Source organism: Zeus faber (genome assembly GCF_960531495.2).
Source record: "Zeus faber genome assembly, chromosome: 19".
Lineage (NCBI taxonomy): Eukaryota > Metazoa > Chordata > Actinopteri > Zeiformes > Zeidae > Zeus > Zeus faber.
In genome coordinates this window covers 3,397,466-3,418,174 of record NC_137206.1, presented here as the reverse complement: position 1 = coordinate 3,418,174, position 20,709 = coordinate 3,397,466, and the positions used below count along the sequence as shown (strand labels likewise).

Genomic DNA, 20,709 nt, shown 5'->3' with positions numbered 1-20,709 from the left:
GACAAGAGCCAATTGAGCAACGGAGGGAAAACCACATTCCTTGCCCGAGTCATTGTTTCGTCTATTCAAGACGGCTTCTTTGTTTTCCTCGATGTGACCACGTCCCCGTCACGTTCGTGTGAAAGGATTATGAAGACGGATGGATTGTTTCATTTCAATAGACATAATCATTTGGGATTCTGTATTTAATGAGGGTTTGAAAATTGGTCTCTATGTTGATATTTTCATCCATAAAAGGAACGAAAGTTTGAAATTATTACAGAGGATCCCCCTGGCCTGGCATCACCAGACCAATTTCCAAACGCGTATTAGTCTGGAATCTCTCCGTTCATTTTCCATTTCCAAGGGGCGTGACCAACAGGTGCAGAAAAAAATGTCTGTGGACGCAATTGGATAGACTGACAACCAATCAGAGCACTGGACGGACCTACAACCAATCATAGCACTGGACGGACCTACAAGATAGATCTCAAGTTAGTTTAATACTGTCACAATAGCAGATTCAACAGACTGTTCCACATCAGTGGCAGCCATCTTGGTAAGGTGCTTCAACAGCTCTCCTCTGCATCGTAATCGTATCAGACCCGCCCCATATTTGATAAACGGTTGTGATTGGCCCGACCCTGGGAACCTGTTTTAGTGGGAGGGTGGCCAGAGGTATTCTGCAGATAAAATGGAACATAACCTGCAGATTGGTCTGGTTCCCAGGGCTGGACCATCCAGCTTGGTCTGAAAAATCTCTATTCATTTCTAAAAATTAGAGATTTTTCAGGTCTTAAAAATCTTTATTTTTGGGAGGTCTTACTTTTGGAAAGTACTTATCTCAACATGTTTTCCTGAAGCCTTCGAAGACCAACGATCACAAATGGTCAGAAGGAAGTGAAACGAAGTCCTGGCTGAAAATGTGTTGAATTATCCTTTAACCCGCCTTTAACCCGTAAGCCACTTCGCCGTGTTCACCTTGGGGGAGGAGATCTTGACGTAGACGATGATGGGGGCCAGGGAGGTCTTGCCCAGCTGGGACGGGTGGTTGATGGTGTCGGCGTCCAGGACCACCAGCTGCAGCGTCCGGGCCAGCTCGAAGATCCGCTCGATCTCACTCTGGACCTCGGCTGGACAAGGGAGGGCGAGACAGGAAAGGCTCAGTACAAAGTTACACTCGGCTCGGTCCTAAAAGAGCTTCAGCAGCCACTGAATGTTGCGACCGCGCGAGGAAAAAAAGGAAATGAACATAAATGATGTACTGTATGTGCATCGTATGTGTTTTTTTTCTAAACATTACATATAACCAATATCTTTGAACACATTTATTATTTTCAGAGTACCCCCTGCGGTACCCCTGCAGTACCCCTCGGGGTGCGAGTGTCCCCGAGAAACAGCGCTCCAGGGAATACCATCCCGTGGCGCCCTCTTATGACACTACAGAAAAACTACAAGGAGGACTTGAAGACATGAGCGTGGACGTTGACGTGGACATTCCCAACGTCCCGTTCAGCGTCTCGGTGGTCGACAGTGAACGGATTAGTCGTACGTGTGTGGGAAGCTCTTCAACGAAACACGAGTTATAAAATCATTTCAAATCACGTGTATTTGGTAAGTAGCTGTGTGACGCTACAGCCAGCCGGTCATTATCCCAAAATAACTGGTGACGGTTGGCGCTACCGGGAGTTGTTTTACAATGATGACTGGCTGTGCATTCCCCGTCACACTACAGGTTCTACTACTATTAATAACACAGCGCTTCCACCACAGCCCCGTGTTCTTCCTCTCGACTCCAAACTCCAGACACAAGGTCACAGCGGCTCAAAATAAAAAAAATAACATATAAAAAAAACCAAAAAACCCCGAAAGAGAAAGGACTGTGCTCGGTTCTAAACTGGTCTCTAATGCATCATTGAGGAGCAGAGTTTGTTTGAGTTGCAGTTTTAAAGCCAGGCTTCGTGCCTCTGTGTGTTCTGAGCGATGGCTCCGGGTAATGAGGAAAAATGAAGAATGTAACGTCTCCTCCGCTCCAAAACGTCCAAGAAACACGTGAGTTCATGGTGCTTGGCAGAGGTGGAAGATACCAGTTACAGGGTTTGTTTTTTTTGTTTGTTTTAATCAGGATTTATATTTGTGTTTTATCAAAATCCGAGACTGGACTCGTAAGTTAATAATATTTTATTGTAAATTCTAACCAGATCTGCATGAGCATCATCTGCAGATGAAAAGTTTAAGCAGTACTATATGAAGTACAGTGTAATCTGTTATATCAGGACACTGGATATGTCAAGTACTTTTACCTTCAATACTTAAACTACATTTAAGAGCAAATACTTATATAGTACATTAAAGTAGACAGGTCAGTGTGTTTCACCTTCACCTTACCGAGGTAAAAGGTCTGAGTACTTGTTTTTGGGAGCGTCCCCGATGCCGTTCACAGATTAGCGCTTGGGCTCCGCTTCCTTTTGGTCTGGCGATGACGTCATCACTCAGGAATGTGGTTCACAGCCACCCCATAAATCAGAGCAGTCCTCCAAACGTTCACGCGCGCTTTGAATCCCGCCCTCTCGCCGTCCGGGCCGGGAAGCGTTTTGGACTCTACTCTGCCTGAAAACTGTCTTGAAAGCAGCGCCATGCAACTTGACCTTCAAATAAACAGCTTCAGCATCATTCTGCTTGAACCCTGACTTGTGATATGAAGAATGGCAACTCTTTCACCCCCCCCCCCCAACGCCTGTTCTTGCGCTATGCGACTTCGGTGTTTGGGTTCCAACCCGCGGGAAAAGTGTGTCAGACTTTACGACACTGTGTCACTTCCTTGAGGTTTGGCTCCGGTTATTAGTGTTTTTGTTTGACCTGTAAAATTTACAAAAAAAAAACCCTGAAACCCAATGGTCAAAATGTCTGTTAATAATGCTTATATAAAACAGAGCAGATTTACGTGCTCTGGACGTGCAAGGCTGAGCACATCGGGTACCTCCACCGGTGGCAGGGGGCCCCTTCCCTCCCCGCTGCTTCCACAGCTCCGGGAAGCGGCGAGGTCTGTGCAAGTGCGCTGTAACGTTACACCCATCAGCCACAACATTAAAACCACCACTAATAACACTAATACTGTGTAGCTCCCCCTGGTGCCACCAAACCAGCTGTGACGTGGAGGCATGGACTCCACCAGACTCTGAAGGTGTCCTGTGGTATCTGGCACCAAGACGTTAGCAGCAGATCCTTTAAGTCCTGGAAGTAGGAGCTCGGGCCCCCATGGATCGGGCTTGTTGTTCCAGCACATCCCACAGAAGCTCCATCGCATCGGACCCTAACCCCGCTCGTCCACATGATGTGGAAGAAAAGGTGATTCATCAGACCTCCGCCTTCATCCATTGCTCCACCATCCAGTTGTGACGCTCACGTGTCCATTGTAGGTGCTTTCAGGGGTGGACAGGGGTCAGCATGGACACTGTGAGCTCCCATACGCAGCAAGCTGCCATGCACTGTGTGTTCTACACCTTTCTATCATAGCAACATTCACTTTTCAACACTTTGTGCTACAGTAGATCTTCTGTGGGATCCAACCAGACGAGATAGACTTGGCTCCCCATGTGCATCAATGAGCCTTGGGCCCCATGACCCTGTCAGCGGTTCACGGTCATCCTTCCTTGGACACTTTTGGTAGCTAGTAACCACTGCATAGCGGGAACAGCCCACAAGAGCTGTGGTTTTGGAGATGCTCTGACCCAGTCGTCCAGCATCACAATGTGCTCCTTGTCAAAGTGGCTCAGATCCTTACGCTGCTTCAACACATCAACTTCAACAACTGACTCGTCACTTGCTGCCTCATATAATAATAATATATAACACTATATATGATAATAATAATAACATTATATATCAGTATATAACAATAATAATAATAATAATAATAATATATAACAGTATATATATAATAATAATAATAATAATATATAACAGTATATATATAATAATAATAATAATAATAATAATTATAATATATAACAGTATATATATAATAATAATATATCCCACCCCTTGACAGGTGCCAGTCAGTGGTTTTGATGTTGTGGCTGATCGGTGTATTTTTTCTATTAGTAACATAGACTGCTATTGAAACGTGACCGATAAGGTTCAAGTTTGTGCCTTCATTATTATTTATCATTTTCAGACCGAGTTTTACGACAATGGTGTAAAAGTGCGATCTCACACTCCGAAACCGTAGCGGCGCCAAATCCCAAATACCAGAAGTGACATAGTGCTGCGTCAAGCTTTCTTTCTTTCTCTTGTGTTGGTTCTCACATGAACCTGTTTCCCCTGGAGGCCCGGGGGCTAGAGCGCTGCCGCTCACGTACCCAGGTTGGAGCGGGTGTTGGAGCGCTCGATGATGGCGTGCTTGCTGGGGTTGTTGAGGACGGAGCGCTTGGCCAGGGAGATGTCCGCCGTCACCCGCGTGATGGATATCCTGAAGGAGCAGCAGAGCAGAAACACACAAAGCCTGAGGAGGGAGCAATGTCATTTTTATCTCAAAATGAAGGACTGGCCCTCGTGGGCTTTTTTTTTTTAAACGATTTTCTCCTTATCAAAACATTTGGCTTCACTGGAGTGTTTAATAGAGCAGGGGAGTGTCAGAGTAGGAGGAACATATTTGAGGTTTTGGCCTTTTCCCATGCCATGCTGGCAGCAGATAAAGGACAGAGCCAACGTCATTTTATATTTTAAGGATGTGTGTGTGTGTGTGTTTTGAATTAGAAAGCTACACTTCCTGTTAATTAAAGCAATAAAATGATGAGCAGCACGAGAGGAGGAGGAGGTGCCAAAATGACCTGCCTCAATCACTGTAACAGATTCCATGCGGTCAGATCGGGATTGAGCTAAACGCTGATCCGAGGTTATCTTAGTTGACGGGAGGAAGAGGAGGACAGTCTCGGAGGAAGAGGAGGAGAGTCTCAGAGGAGGAGGAGGAGGAGGAGGAGGAGAGTCCAAAGAAGAGGAGGAGAGTCTCTGAGGAAGAGGAGGAGAGTTTCCGAGGAGGAGAGTCTCAGAGGAAGAGGAGGAGAGTCTCAGAGGAGAGGAGAGTCCCCGAAGAGAAGGAGAGTCTCCGAGGAAGAGGAGGAGAGTACCCGAGGAAGAGGACTCTCTGAGGAAGAGGAGGAGAATCTCAGAGGAAGAGGAGGAGAGTCTCAGCAGGGGAGGAGAAGCGTCTCAGAGGAGGAGGAGGAGGAGAGTCCCCGAAGAGGAGGAGAGTCTCAGAGGAGGAGGAGGAGAGAGTATGAGGAAGAGGAGTCTCCGAGGAAGAGGAGACTGAGGAGAGTCCTCAATGACCTATTAAGGACATGGAGCGCTGCTTCAAACTGCAGCAAACTGCCAAACAGCAAAGCAAGAGACGGAAGAGCAGCTTACAGAGAGAGGGGGAGAGAGGGGGAGGAGCGAGAGAGAGAGAGAGAGAGGGAGGGAGTAGGGGAGAGAGGGGGAGTGGGGCTGGAGAGAGGGGACGAGAGAGAAAGAAAGAGAGGAGAGAGAGAGAGAGAAAGGGGGAGAACTTCATATCTCCCTCTGAACTTACCTTCCCTCAAACCGATGCTTTAAGAAGTCGAAAAGAGCTTTTTGCATCATGTCTGTCACCTGCGACCAGAGACAAAATCTACTTTCAGGAACAAAGTGTTTTTTAATCACAATAACGTATGAAAAGAAAAACTCACATAATATACATAATAAATATACGATTATACTATTTTCACCAAATGGTAACAATGATTTTCTGGAATATGTTCATTTTTCGATGGGAATATAACAAAAATACATCCATCCATAATATTCGTAAAAAAAACAAATATTTTTCAATAATGGCGATTTATCTAAATAATATTCCAAAATAATATATTCCCTATTTGTAGATATTTTTAATTTTGCACTATATTAGCAAATATATTATTACCTATGTTTTCTAAATAAATATTTCAATACATACACTGGAACTGATTTCAACCACGTGAAATAAACTAAAAAATGCCCCAGAGCGGGCGTGTGCTCGCTGACCTCGTAGCCCTTCAGTGACGGTCCCACCAGAACCACGGGTCGCATGGAAGGCACCACATCGTAGGGAGGGATGTGCTCCGTCTTGGGAGAAACACAACAGAGCGTCACGGAGCGTCGCGGAGCAGCAACCGCCTGCTCCATCACACGGGGCGTGGCCGGCCGGGAGCATCCCGAACGACCCGGTGAGCACCGTGCCTCGCGGGCACCGCGGTGTCTGGTGTTTGCCGAGCCGTGACGGGCCACGCCCCGTCTGGTCCGTGCGGGATGATGGAAGTTTTCGAAGAGCTTGTGACGGTTCCTCGTCTCCTTCGCGCTCGCCGTGTGCAGGGCAGAGGTTTACCCTTTTCCCTCCACTTCCATTGTTTGTACGAACTGAGTTTCGAAAACTGACTCAAAATGAAGCAGGTCCAAAGTGTCCCGGCGAAGAATAGGAACAAAATAAAACGGATTGAACAACATTTTGGGACGCTTTTCATGCGACAACCAGGTTGCTCCTCTGGCAGAGCGGCTTGTTTACAGTGCCGCTCGTGAGGGGGCCGCGCGTCGGCTGGGGCCCGTTGGAGGGGGGGCCGGGCCCCCGAGGTCTACATTGTACTACAGGGAGCTTTTTAAATCTACTCTCATGGGACATTTGAATCTGTTTCTGTCCGTCCTCCGCACAGCGAGCGCAGAAGCGTCTGGTCAGCGCATGTGAACCGACACCAACGTAGAAAACAAACATTTCAATGTTCTACAAAAGCTCCGCACGGTCGTCAGGGAATTAGAGACGATGTCGCAGGACGGTGTTAGTTCAGGAGGGGGATCACTGCCGCACGTTTTTCGTCAAACGACACCACCTACACCCCACCTACAGCACCACAGTCAACCCCTGCTCTGCACCCCCCCCCCCCCCCCCCCCACACGCACACACACACAACTACTTTACTTTCTTTCATGTTTCTTATACCGGGAACATCTGCTGCCGCCACCGCCCTGACGCCGGGTTACATCACAGAACGAGGCAGACGCCGCTCCCGGACGAGCGCCGGTGCCGACAGACGACACGGCGCTGCCGAGATGCGCCGCTAATAAAGTACATGTACGATATGCAAAGTAGCTAGTAACGATTAACAAGTAACTAGTTTGAACAACTGATGTAGTGACGGGAAAATATTTATTTCACCTTCGTAAAATAAGTAAAATAACTTAGAATGTGTGATTTGGGCTACTAGAGGGAGTGTTAGTGTCTCCAAAACTGATGAAAACAAAGCAAGTTGGAACTGGAGTCTCTGCTGCTTTCAAACTAATCAAGTGTTGATTGTAGTTTTTGAGACTTTCTGTCTGATGTTGTTTTGAAGCCAACAGTATGTTCAGCACTTATAATATCGAATAAAATGCAGCCAAATAATAATAATAACAATAATAATGATAATAATAATAAAAATAATTCACATCTAATGCCACCTGTGACATTGGGTGACTGAGATAGCGTCGCTCCTATGCGCGCTGCTTTTTTCGTTTCGTTCAATAAGTTAACGGAGAGGCACGGGGACGTGCAGCGGAGTCACTGCCCCCAAACATACACACACACACACACGTGGAGGAAAGAAAAACAGCCGTTTCAGGAGCAGTGAATATCAGTCAGAAAGCAGACGGTTCAGTGTGCTGACTTACCGACTTTTGCTTCTGCTTCGCTGCAGCGAGAAGGAAAATGTGAGAGAGAGAGAGAGAGAGAGAGAGAGAGAGAGAGAGAGGAGGTTAAGCAGAGTCAGCCATGCTAGTGTCCAGGATGGTGGCTTTCGGGCGGAGTGGGACAGAGAACACAGGGCGGAGGGGGAGCGTCGACACAGAACCCTCCGTTTACCGTTTACCTTCTTAAAGAAGGGAATTCGCTTCTCCCTGGCTAGGGGCGACATGACAGTGTTTGGACTGGCTTTGAGGGAGTGCGGGGTGGATGGAGAGTCGGCGTCCTCCAGGTCTAAGCCCACGGTGTCTAAGTCAATGGCTACGCATAGAGACACACAGGGCCAGCGTCAGACGGGTGTGAGGGCGGGAGACGGGGGAAGGTCTCACCTCTAAAACAACACAGCGCTCACATAAAGTGTCCCAGAGCGTCAGCAATATCACAACAAAACTACATTGAAGAACACAATGTCACTTTTAATGCAGCTCAACCCACATTTAATGCATAGGCGAGGTGAACTTGACCCCCTATAGAATGCATATGTAACTTGACCCCCCTAGAATGTATTGGCAATGTTACCCCTGTAGAATGCGTAGGCAATGTGACCACTATAAAATGTATAGGCAACTTGACAACTGTAGAATGCGGAGGCAGCTTGACCACTCTAGAATGCATCGGCAATGTGACCCCTCTAAAATACATCAGCAACTTAAGGCCTCTAGAATGCATAGGTGACTTGACCCCTCTAGAATACATAGTCAACTTGAGCACTATAGAACGCATAGGCAATGTGACCCCTCTAGAATGTATAGGCAATGTGACCAATCTCGAATGTATAGGCAACTTGACCCCCTATAGAATGCATATGTAACTTGACCCAATAGAATGTATTGGCAAATTTACCCCTCGAGAATGCAGAGGCAACTTGACTGTTGTAGAATGCATAGGACACTTTACCCCTCTAGAATGCTGAGGCAACCTGACCCCTGTAGAATGCATAGGCAACTTGACCACTTCAGAACACATAGGCGATGTACCCCTCTATAATGCATAGGTGCCTTGACCCCTGTAGAATGCATAGGCAACTTTACCCCATTTAGAACACATAGGCAACTTGACCCCTGTACAATGCAGAGGCAACTTGACCCCTTTAGAACACATAGGCAACTTGACCCCTGTAGAATGCATAGGCAACTTGACCCCTTTAGAACACATAGGCAACTTGACCCCTGTCGAATGCATAGGCAACTTGACCCCTTAGAACACATAGGCAACTTGACCTAGAGATAGAATGAATAGGCAGTTTGACCACTCTCGATAGCATAGGCAATGTGATTCTGCTGGATAGCTCAGCCGACTTGACCCCTCTAGAATAGTTATGCAACTTAGAATTCCTGGAATTTTAGAGGATTAAAATATTAAGCAACAAAAGCATCATCCTGATAATTTTGATCCTTCACATGTATTATAGGTTTAAAACAAACAGAATATAAAATCTTCATCTTTACCTCCATGTTCCTCAGTCACAAGCGTAACACCAACTCATTCAGACGATGGAAGTAAAATGTTGTTTTCTGAGATGGAATATTTGTTAAAGTGAAGACGTGTTTTCGGCGACTCACCGGAAGAAGGTGGCGTCGATTTGCGTGAGTTGGGAACCACTTCACCCAAACTGGATGACGAGTTGGCACCAGATTTACTGCGGAGGAGAGGAAGAGGAAGAGGAAGAGCGTTGGTCACCTGAGCAGCCAGCGCCTCAACCCGATCTCAATAATGTAAGACGGATGAACAGTCGATAAGAATAAGTCATAAATATAAACGAAGAGTTAAAAAGTGTATGGAACTTGGTGCGTAGTACGGTTTGGTTCTTTAGTGGTGGGGACCAAACTAAATCCATACCAGTGAGTGTTGGAGGATTAAGTGGCATTTAAATAAGAAAAATGTTTTAATAGTTCAGAAGTTCAGCTCTACAGCCTCAATGATCCACAAATGCAAGTAACGGTTTGTTCCGTAAGAAAAGATGTGTTAAATGTCTTATTTTCTGTATTATGTAATATCACCAGCTTTTGTGATAAACGTCTTGGCCAAACAGTAATAGGTTATAAATAAGTTGTAAGTAATACATTTTGTTAAACACAAGCGGCTTTGTTATGATGAATATGTAATAATTGACTTATTACATATTGTAAATATATAAGTTAAGTTATTACAAAATACACTGTTAAAAGGGATTTTACTGAAGCAAGGCAGCCATTTGATTAAAAGGCAGTGTGTGCTCGCGTTTCCACAGCCGCGGGGCGGGGCCGTACCTGGAGTGGAACTTGCCCTGCTTGGCACGCTGCTCCTGCAGCACGCGGGTGTTCTCGATCTTCACGGGACTCGGGATGAAGCCAATCTCGCAGCCTTCCTTCACCAGACGCCCGATCCACCAGTCGTTGTTGAATTTCTGTTTCGGGGGAAGGCTTCATCTGAATATTCCAAAGGAGGAATGACACTCGACTCTGTATCAACTGACTACATGTTGATTAACAGGGTCAGCGTTAATACTTAACTTCCGTCAACCTGTCCATGCTCATACTAAACTGCACCAACCGATATAGTTCCGATATAATCATAATAGTATATACTATATACAATAACAGTTTATAATTATAATGAATCTGGGCGTGGAGCATGGCCTACCTGGCAGTTAGACAGGTTAATTGATGGATAATAGGTTATATTATGGTTTGGATTGAGACTCCTGATGTGTGTGTTCTCTCGTGGGATCCACATGGTGAATCCATCACCGCAGCGACGGAGCTCGCACCTCTTTGACGTGAAGGAAGTCTTTGGCCTCAAAGGAGACGGCCATGCCCGGCACCGGGACGTCATCCTCGTGGCTCGCGCTGTAGCTGACATTTGTGCGGACGGCGAATGCAACCGGCTTGGTCTGTGGACGGACACGGCGGAGGGAGAGGAAGAGACGACAACGTCAAACCATCACGTCGTCCGGAGCTCAACCGCGTTAAACGCGCGCGCGCCGCTGGTTAAATACATCATGTCCGCACAGAACATCCCTGGGGGTCAAACATCACAGTTCCTGAACAGAGTGTGGTGGGCGGAGCCAAGCGGCTCCTAAAAACCTTCGACCAATCGGGGAGGGAGGGAACATCCAAGGAACATTATAAGAAGGGGTTACCAAGTTGGCAACCATGCCGAGACTGACAAAATCATTGCCGAATTGGAATCTCTTTATAAGGGTGATAACAATCCTATATAATAATAACAATAATAATAATATCCATATTTCAATGTTTTCACTTGTTTCAGCAGTTCTGACAGCGTAAATCAACACACCAGGAAAAGCCATTTTCCTTGGTGGAACTTCCTAAACATAGAGAGGTACACCACACTTTCTTTTTAAATTTCTATATATGAAAAGTGGTTGACAACGGGTCGACCAGACTGCCAGTCAAGATGGTGACAAACGGCCAAATGTGGTTGCTCAGGGCAGCCGGGCAATCGTTATTGCCGGGCCGCGCCATGAAATGAAAACATTAAACCCAGTTTTGGCGAGCGGCACAGCGCTGGCATGACAGTGAGATCCTGAAGTTACCGCTCGGTATTTGTGGTGGAAGTGAATAAACACATGAATTTGGCAGCTTCCTGATGCATCTGGGAGTTGTCGGGCTGCACGCAGACGTCCTCCCGCTGTGGCTGCAGCGTAAACTGACACTGGATTTTATCCGTCAAGCGTTATTTTAACGCTTGACGGATGAAACCTCCCCCCCCCCCGTCCAGCATGACCTTTAACCTGCCGCTGGGCCACTACTCATGCAGATGACATGAGAGGAATAGAAGGTGACCCGCCACGCCCGCCACGCCCTGCGTTGAGATGAATGTGCTTTGGGATCTTTACAATGACTCCGCTGACGCTGACCTTCCCGTTCAGGACAAACAGAGACTCCATCTGGGAAACACATTAAGCTAATGAAGTGCTTCAAGCCCCGCTGCCGACCACTTCATGCCGCTGATTGCACATCTCCCCCGCTATAGGAAGGCATTACACTTTCCCTGAAAAAAGGGATTTGCCAAAGACTCCCAATTGGGTCAAAATTTGAGGAAGGAAGGGGAGACAGAGGGATTAAGGTGGACAGATGCACGCTCAGTAAACCCAGAACCTTGAACCCTCTCGGGACTCGTGGTCCCCAGAGTATCCATCCCAAATAAATTCCTTTAACAATTACATAAAATGTTTCTCCACATAATCTCATGTCGCAGTTGCTACCAGATTAGATTTGGGAAAGAGGCAGCAGCGGTCAACTGATACTGGGCGTCATCTCCCAGTAAGTTCTCTTTAGTTAAAGAGAGCAGCAATGGGGACGTTTGCAGGGCTGGTTTGGGGTCAAATCGGCCCTGACATGTTCCTGCAAATACTTTGAATGAAAGCAAAATGATATCTGGCCACACCTGATCAGGGAGAGATCTTTGATCCATCCATCCATCCTTCCTTCAGTCAGAAAAAAAGAGAATTGAATTGGTCACGTGACCGGCCCTCATCTAAAACTACTTTTAAAAACATAAAACATTCGAATATTCTGCCGGTACTTAAAATAGAAAGCTGTTTAAATATCACATATTTTCAAGTCTGATTCTGATTCTGATGCTGGATAGAGTTTCAACCTGGCAACGCAGTTTAATGACTTGGTAACATTAGCAGATAACCGTCAATTTCCCTCCTCCGGCTTGAGAACTCATCAGACACTGTTAGAAACCACCGCCCCCGTTTCATCAGTTTAAAATAACTTCATCATTGCATTCTACTGGGCGCACAAACAATTAGTAAAAAATACCTCCTGCCCAAACAGGTCCAACCAACTATGAGAGACTTGAATGGGATGGATGGGATCTTAAAATGGACGTATGAAACTTGACCATGGATAAACTGAACCAGCGCACGCCTGCGTGTCTGAGAGGTCACGTTCCAGAAGCGACCCGGCGGACCGCTCCGTACACGTCACGTCAGTGGAACGTCTCCTTTTAACGCCATCTTACGCATCAGAACGTCTTGACGGTAAAACCAGCCTCCAGCCTCCAGCCTTCAGACCTCCAGCTTCCAGCCTCAGACCTTCAGACCTCCAGCCTCCAGCCTCCAGCCTCCAGTCTGCAGACCTCCAGCCTCTACCCTCCAGCCTCTAGGCTCTACCCTCCAGACCTCCAGCCTCCAGACTGCAGACCTCCAGCCTCTAGCCTCCAGAATCCAGCCTGCAGCCTCCAGACCTTCAGCCTCCAATCTCCAGGATCCAGACCTCCAGCCTCTAGTCTGCAAACCTCCATTGATCAAAACTCAGAGCCTCAGGTGACAGTTTTGTCCGCTTTTCCCCACAACAGAAGGTGGAAACACAGCACAGGAATTCATCAATGGCCTTGATAAACGAGAATGTCAGACATTCCCATTTGTTTGAGATACCACGTCAGATAACATGGGGTCATGGAACACCATCGACATGAAACCTACGCAAACCGACGGTGATAAACTGCCATGAACCGCAGCAACACCAGCTCTCGCTCTGTGGGTTTATTCCCCCAGAGCAGCACAATCAATATTCAGAGCGAACATTTATCTAGTTTTCTGGCCGCGCGTGAGGATGTGTGCGCTCTGAGGAGTCAGCGCTCTGAGGAGTCAGCGCTCTGAGGAGTCAGCGCTCTGAGGAGTCAGCGCTCTGAGGAGTCAGCGCTCTGAGGAGTCAGCGCTTTGAGGAGTCAGCGCTTTGAGGAGTCAGTGCTTTGAGGAGTCAGTGCTTTGAGGAGTCAGTGCTCTAAGGAGTCAACGCTCTGAGGTGTGAGCGCTCTGAAGAGTCAACACTCTCAGGAGTCAGCGCTCTGAGGAGTCAGCGCTCTGAGGAGTCAGCGCTCTGAGGAGTCAGCGCTCTGAGGAGTCAGCGCTCTGAGGAGTCAGCGCTCTGAGGAGTCAGCGCTCTGAGGAGTCAGCGCTTTGAGGAGTCAGCGCTTTGAGGAGTCAGCGCTCTGAGGAGTCAACGCTCTGAGGTGTGAGCGCTCTGAAGAGTCAATTCTCTCAGGAGTCAGCGCTCTGAGGAGTCAGTGATCTGAAGAGTCAGCGCTCTGAAGAGTCAGCGCTCTGAAGAGTCAGCGCTCTGAGGAGTCAGCGCTCTGAGGAGTCAGTGCTCTGAGGAGTCAGTGCTCTGAGGAGTCAGTGCTCTGAGGAGTCAGTGCTCTGAGGAGTCAGTGCTTTGAGGAGTCAGCGCTTTGAGGAGTCAGCGCTCTGAGGAGTCAGTGCTGGAGCTGGGGGGCGGCCGCACTTGGTGGTTGCTCTTCAAGTCAAACGAGCATCTTGAGGCGGTCGGCGCGGTAGGACACACAGTTATTGTGATGAGGTCATATGAGTGATCAGACGATGATGATGTCATTTTGAAAGCTCCTTCCTCCTTCCTCCCTCCTCTTTCCTCCCTCCGTCCTTACGTAACAGGGCTGCAGTAACTGGTATCGACAGCAGTGATGGAGGAAGGTGGAAAGGTGGAGAGGCGGGGGGATGTGAAGGGCAGGGCAGAGCCGAAAGTGTTAGTTGAATGGAACGGAGAGACAGCGATGGAGAAAAGATGGAACAAATGGGTAACGAGGGTGGAGAATGAGGAGAGAGAGAGAGGGAGAGAGAGAGAGAGAGAGAGAGAGAGAGAGAGAGAGAGAGAGAGAAATAAGAACAAAATCCATGGCTACGTGTTCTAATGTGCTGCATATGTTGTATTCCCTAAAAACCTTGAAAATAGAACCAATTCTGACAGAAAAAAACAACAATAAATACTTGAGCCTCAAACTGTGGATTCGTTTACTGTCATTTTCATGGCAGTTTTAAGGCCCTACCGTAACAGTTGGCAAGTTGCCCCAGGCAACCGGATTTGGGCCATTGTCAACCATCTTGTGAAGTCTGGTTGCCCGGCATGGTATGTTTACAAACCTCCGCCAAGGAAAATTTGTTATTCTGGCTCATTGATTTATCCTGAGATGGTGTGAATGGTGAATATTGAAATATGGATTAGAATCATACAGGATCATTGTCACTCATCACCACCAAATTATTACAATTCTGCAAATATTTTGATTGAGAGTGTCGGCAACCAACGGCTGATGCACGGTTGCCAACTTGGCACCCACTTCTAAAAGTGGGTGTCATCCAAATGAATCACACGCAGCAGATGAATGGGAGGAGGGCGGGGCGTGGAACTACCAACCCCAGGAGCCGACGGAGTGCTCGCCACCGGCGATTCGCCGTGTCATGTGGGGGCCGCTCCCTGCAGAGGGCGCGGGCGGTGTCACGTCGTGATTCACACGCCGCTCGCGGTTTCAGCCGGACACTGGCAGCTGGATCGATCTCAGGTGGATTCTCTGCGGCTCCGACGTCGACCTCTGCGCCCGCTTGTTTGCGAAGCTTCCGAGAACCTTCATGGATCCAAGGTGTGGCGGCCGGTGCCATAACTGAATGTAGAGATGGAAGATGGAGGAAGGATCCATCCACCCCAACACACGGAGACACGGAGGTTTCTGGTCACGTCTGACACCATGGAACCAAAACACTTTGTTATTCAAATGAAATTTTCAGACATATTAGCTCAGATCTTATCGTCATTATTCAGACCCTAACTTTTAGAAGTGGTTGCCATATTGGCAACCATGCTTCAGCAATTGGTTGCCAAGAGTGACACAACAGTTGCCGAATTTTCGGAAGCATTTCATGGTTGAGTGATAATGATCCCATATGATTATGATCCATCTTTCAACATTCTTAACATTTTTGACTTTGAGTTAATCAACGCTCCCAGAGAAGTCGTTTTCCTCGGTGGACGTTTCCTCACCTAAGGTGGTAAACTGTACGTGGAGCGTTTATTTTTATTTTTTTAACCTATGCAGGGGTTGACAGCAGGGCAACCGGGCCGCACAAGAGGGTTTGCTGACGGCCAAAATCTGTTTGCAATTGGGCCATCGTTACTGTTGAACCCTGTTCTGAGGATATTATGATAGCGTATATTGCCGTAGCCTTCAATGCCAGACCACTGAAACAATAAACGGGATGTGAAGTTACCGCCAAGCCCCGGCTGCACGGCCGTTTTAGCAAAGCTGCATATGTTCAAATCTGGCAACGAAAGCTTGTTTCCAGGATCTAGACATTTGGGGCTTAGGAGGATATTAAACATATAAAATAAACAGTGAAGCACTTTGCCTACAGCTGGTTCCTCCTTGTTTATTTTGGAAAAACCCTCGTTCCAACCGCCTTGTGGCGCAGAGCACCTGAGACGGACCCCAGAGCGTTGGAAGCCGCTCCGGCCGGGCGTCGGCCGACCGCCGTCCAGGAATGCCAAAGCCCCGTCACGGAGGCTCCTCTCTGTTTGTCGCGGCAGGTTCTCAGGCCGAGCGGAGTCGACCTCTGCTTATCACGGCCGCCGCTTCTGAGCTCAACTATTTCCAGCGACGAGACGGATCACGGCCTCCTTCCCCGACCAAAAACAACAGCGGCTGACGCAGGAGCACGGGTCCCGCTCCGGTTCCATTTTGCCGACAACACTTTAGCACCGGAAAAATGTCGTCCTGGCGGCAGAGGTGGAACTTCCAGGCTCAGGAAATTAAAGCCCTTCCTGTCATTTTAAAAGCTTTATTTTGTCAGGAAGTCTTTATTATACATGAAGAAATAACACAACACGCTGGCAGCGCGGCCGGACTGGACTGGAACCAGCTGAAACTCACGCAAGTGCACAAGTTGGTTTTGGCCGGGTGTCGCGTTTTGAAATGTTTCGCCCGGAAATTCTTGGCGTACCGCAAGCCGCAGTACCGAGCGTCAAGGCAGGGGGCGCTACAGCAAGCACCGAGAGACAAATCTCTGAAAACACTTTTATTTTTCATTCACTTTCCTATGAGAGAATGTGCCGCGGGACATTCGTCCTCCACCGGATCAACCGGCTCCGTGCTTTTCTACCAGCGCGCTGTGCGTTTGCGCCCACATGCCTGCACGCGCTTCCTTGTCCACCCCTTTGGAGTCTGACGGGAGCAACAACACGGCAACACCACCTGAACCAAGCGCCACCCATCCGCAGTCAACGGGGTCGGTGGTGTTGGCTAAATGCAGCGTCTGCACTGGCTAGGTATCAGCTGTGCAGTGGGGGGGGGGGGGGAGGGGTCGTCGTTGAGGACCACCCATGAAGAATCCCCCCCCACCCAAGCTGCTCCCCCGCGGCCGGCGAAGCTATTTTTTACCGATCATCCATCATGTGAACGTCCAGCGGGGGATCATTCCTGCCAAGTTATCTGTCTAATTAGTGAGAGGAGGGTCGGAGGCTCGTCAGAACAGGTTCAGAGAGAGAGAGACAGAGAGAGAGAGAGTGAGAGAGACAGACAGAGTGAGAGAGAGAGACAGACAGACAGAGAGACAGAGAGAGAGAGAGAGAGGGACAGACAGACAAAGAGAGAGAAAGACAGAGAGAGACAGACAGACAGAGAGAAACAGAGTGAGAGAGACAGACAGAGAGAGACACAGAGATAGACAGACAGAGTGAGAGAGAGAGACAGACAGACAGAGAGAGACAGACAGAGAGAGAGAGACAGAGAGAGAGAGAGAGAGCGGGTTCTAAAAAAACATTGTTATTCCAAAAGCGGCACCGATGAATACACCAAAACAGATCAAGATATGGACCGAGTGAGGGAGGGAGAGATAGATGCATAGACAGACAGATAGACAGATAGATAGATAAATAGATAGATAGCTAGACATACAAAACAGACAGACAGACAGATAGACAGATAGACAGATAGATAGACAGAAAGATGGATAGATAGAAATAGACAGATAGATAGACAGATAGATAGATAGACAGATAGACAGATAGATAAACAGATAGATAGACAGATAGATAGATAGATAGACAGACAGATAGATAGATAGATAGATAGATAGATAGATAGATAGATAGACAGATAGATAGATAGATAGACAGACAGACAGATAGATAGATAGATAGTTAGATAGATAGATAGATAGACAGACAGATAGATAGATAGATAGATAGATAGATAGATAGATAGACAGATAGATAGATAGATAGATAGATAGATAGATAGATAGATAGATAGATAGATAGATAGATAGATAGATAGAAAGAAAGCGAGAGAGGAAGATAAGTGACACACCATCATTGGGGGATGTGTAGTATCGTCTTTGATTTTTGAGACCTTGGTTCTCAGGTCATATGGGATGGAAACCAACTTCGGCCATTATAATTTGATCAAGTACAACAAGTTGGAGGCGTTTCCACTTTACTTGACTGGTTCTGATTTTGGGGAATGTTACTTTCACATTTCATTCCATCCAAGCCGCGTGGAAAATGAAAACATGAAAACGGTTTATTTTCTACCTGGTGACAGGAGGCCATGCTGTTAACTACTATAGTATATTTCATATTTCATTATTTAACATCACATTATATTATATTACATATAATATAATAATAATAATAATAATAATAATAATAATAATTTAATAATATAATAATAATATATATAATAATAATAATGTATTATGTAATATAATGTCATAATGTAAAAATTATGACATGGTCTTCTCGTCTGAATCTGAGATGGTCCAAAAGTGAATTTCCCCAGAAATTGGAGAAGCCCTTGAATGTGGTGTGAGACGGTACCTTGGACTTGTCGAGCTGAGCCTGTGCCTGTCTCTCTGCCTCCCTGCGAGCGGCCTCCTTGTCCTCCTCCAGGGAAACATCCGAGTCCGATGGACGGCTGGTGTAGGAGTCGGCCGAACCCTGTGGAAATCCACAAAAAAACAAACCTCAGGTTGGGGAGACGTCGCCCGGCGCCATGCTTTTCCTGTGCTTCTTTTCGTGCTACGCAAAACAAAATCCGATCCAGTTCATTTGAATGGGGGGATATCTTTCCACCTCGACATCGTCATCGACGCCGACTTTTAAATCCAGGTAAATTGTTGTGAATCAAATTCCCACGGGGGCTACGACCTTCATCCCTATTCTCACCAAACCTTCAGTTGAGATCCTTCAAAAGGGAAAAGGTCAAACCGGCGAAAAGATTCTCGCGCCGGGACACGATTCCACAGATTTGTCTTTCGCGACTGCGAGCATGAAAAGTTTCACACCGAAACGTCCTCATTTCAACGCGGTCCGTGCCGTCAGCGACGTTTAGCCGGTCGACCTTCGCAAACCTGGACGCAAAAATATCTGCCCAACTAGCACCGCCCGCCCCTGATGGAGGAAAACAAGGAAGCGAGGGCGCGGTGCCGAGCCGCCAGAAGAGAAACTGTTCCACAAAAGGAACTGGGCCGGTGCTGTCGTTACGTTGGCCAGAGTGAAACGCTGTGATCACGTGTGGTGGTGCTGAGCAGGGGATGCCGTGGCCCTGGCGTCTGGATAATCACACGTCTCCTGGCGGTGCGGGCGCCCGGCCCTCCGCCCTCCCTGTTGAGCACGGGGCCAAACCCCAGTGATTTTCTTGGAAGGTGTTTTGGGTTTTTTTGGCCCCTGTCCGTCTCCGTCGGGACGGGGTTGTGCGGTGGACATTCAAGACAAACAACAGTAAGAAGCGGCTCCCCTCTCCGGTCGGAACGCTGAACTCGTGGTGGGTTTGCTTTCTCCTTCCTTCGTGGGGAAACGACGCCCGTCAGCTTCCCCCTTCTGTAGGGTGAGCACATGGTGAAACCCCCAAAGCGGGACCCTTACGGTACGGTCACACCGCCGACGCATTTCAAACGGAGCTCGGCTTAGTTCGTCCGGCTGGAGGGGACGGGGCCGCAAGGGGGCGGGGCCCCAAGCGGGCGGAGCTGCAAGGGGGCGGAGCTGCAGGGGGCGGAGATGCAAGGGGGCGGGGCTGCAAGGAGCCGGGGCTGCAAGGGGCCCGGGCTGCAAGGGGGCGGGGCTGCAAGGGGGCGGGGCTGCAAGGGGAGAGGAGTGACGTCCGCCGACGAGCTGACGACTTCACGGCGACAAGGAAAGTTGAGCAGGTTTCAACTTTATGCAAATGAGCAGGGCCAAGCGCCAGGCGACAGCCAATAGGAGGGAAGATACGCTATCAGCGGCGCTGGTCCTTGGAAAATGGCCGCCAGAAACACTGCGTTGTTTCTATTATCTTAAATAACGTCACTCAAACTGCACGCGGCTTTTTTTTGTCTCGTTCAATATGTTAACGGAGAGGCACGGGGACGTGCAGCGGAGTGGCCGCCCTACACACACACACACACACACACACACACACACACACACACACATACACACACACACACACTTCACAGCGGGCAAGAGGGTGTGTTGATGACGGCGCCCCCTTCTCCGGAGGGATCTTCGCTCTTTTCTGCCTAGTATAGGGTATGTATATAATATATATAGTATGTAGTAAGTATTCAATATATGTAAATGCTGAAAAAAAGTATTATGATTATATTATTATTATTTTAACTGTGACTGTAACAATTATTTAAATTTATTAGTGACGACGGTGGAATTCGAGTGGAAAATGGCTGCAGATCATCCGTACAAAGCATCGCTCTGACACTTTTCATGTCAGTTCACAAGATGAAACAACAGAATGTGAGGACATTGCGGTGCTGATGTTTTCAAACCCAGATGTGGAGCTTAAAACACGACGTCAGCTCTGACTGAGACGCTGTTGCTCATTTGACTGAAAATACAAGGACAAGAAAAAAAAACCTGCTTCAACACAAACTGATGCAGTGATTCTCAACCAGATCGAGGACCCTCGGTTTGAGCCGTATTAGGCCACGGACCACCGTTTGGACCACGTTTGGACCACCGTTTGGACCACTGTTTGGACCACGTTTGGACCACATTTGGACCACCGTTTGGACCACCGTTTGCACCACGTTTGGACCACCGTTTGGACCACCGTTTGGACCACGTTTGGACCATGTTTGGACCACGTTTGGACCAAATTTTGACCACCGTTTGGACCACATTTGGACCACCGCTTGGACCATGTTTGGACCACCGTATGGACCA

The 20,709-nt window shown here is 47.9% G+C and overlaps 1 protein-coding gene across 1 annotated transcript in view; it reads right to left on the bottom strand.

The window, feature by feature from the left end:
* cacnb2a (calcium channel, voltage-dependent, beta 2a) overlaps positions 1-20,709 on the bottom strand; it is a 39,420-nt gene that overhangs the window by 7,488 nt on the left and 11,223 nt on the right. Inside the window, exons 2-10 of the mRNA XM_080020171.1 lie at positions 18,370-18,489; positions 10,497-10,619; positions 9,997-10,133; positions 9,310-9,386; positions 7,678-7,697; positions 6,025-6,105; positions 5,552-5,610; positions 4,341-4,450; positions 961-1,112 (exon numbers count right to left, since the gene is read on the bottom strand). Of these exons, the coding sequence (XP_079876297.1) occupies positions 961-1,112; positions 4,341-4,450; positions 5,552-5,610; positions 6,025-6,105; positions 7,678-7,697; positions 9,310-9,386; positions 9,997-10,133; positions 10,497-10,619; positions 18,370-18,489 (879 nt within the window). The remainder of the gene's footprint in view (positions 1-960; positions 1,113-4,340; positions 4,451-5,551; positions 5,611-6,024; positions 6,106-7,677; positions 7,698-9,309; positions 9,387-9,996; positions 10,134-10,496; positions 10,620-18,369; positions 18,490-20,709) is intronic.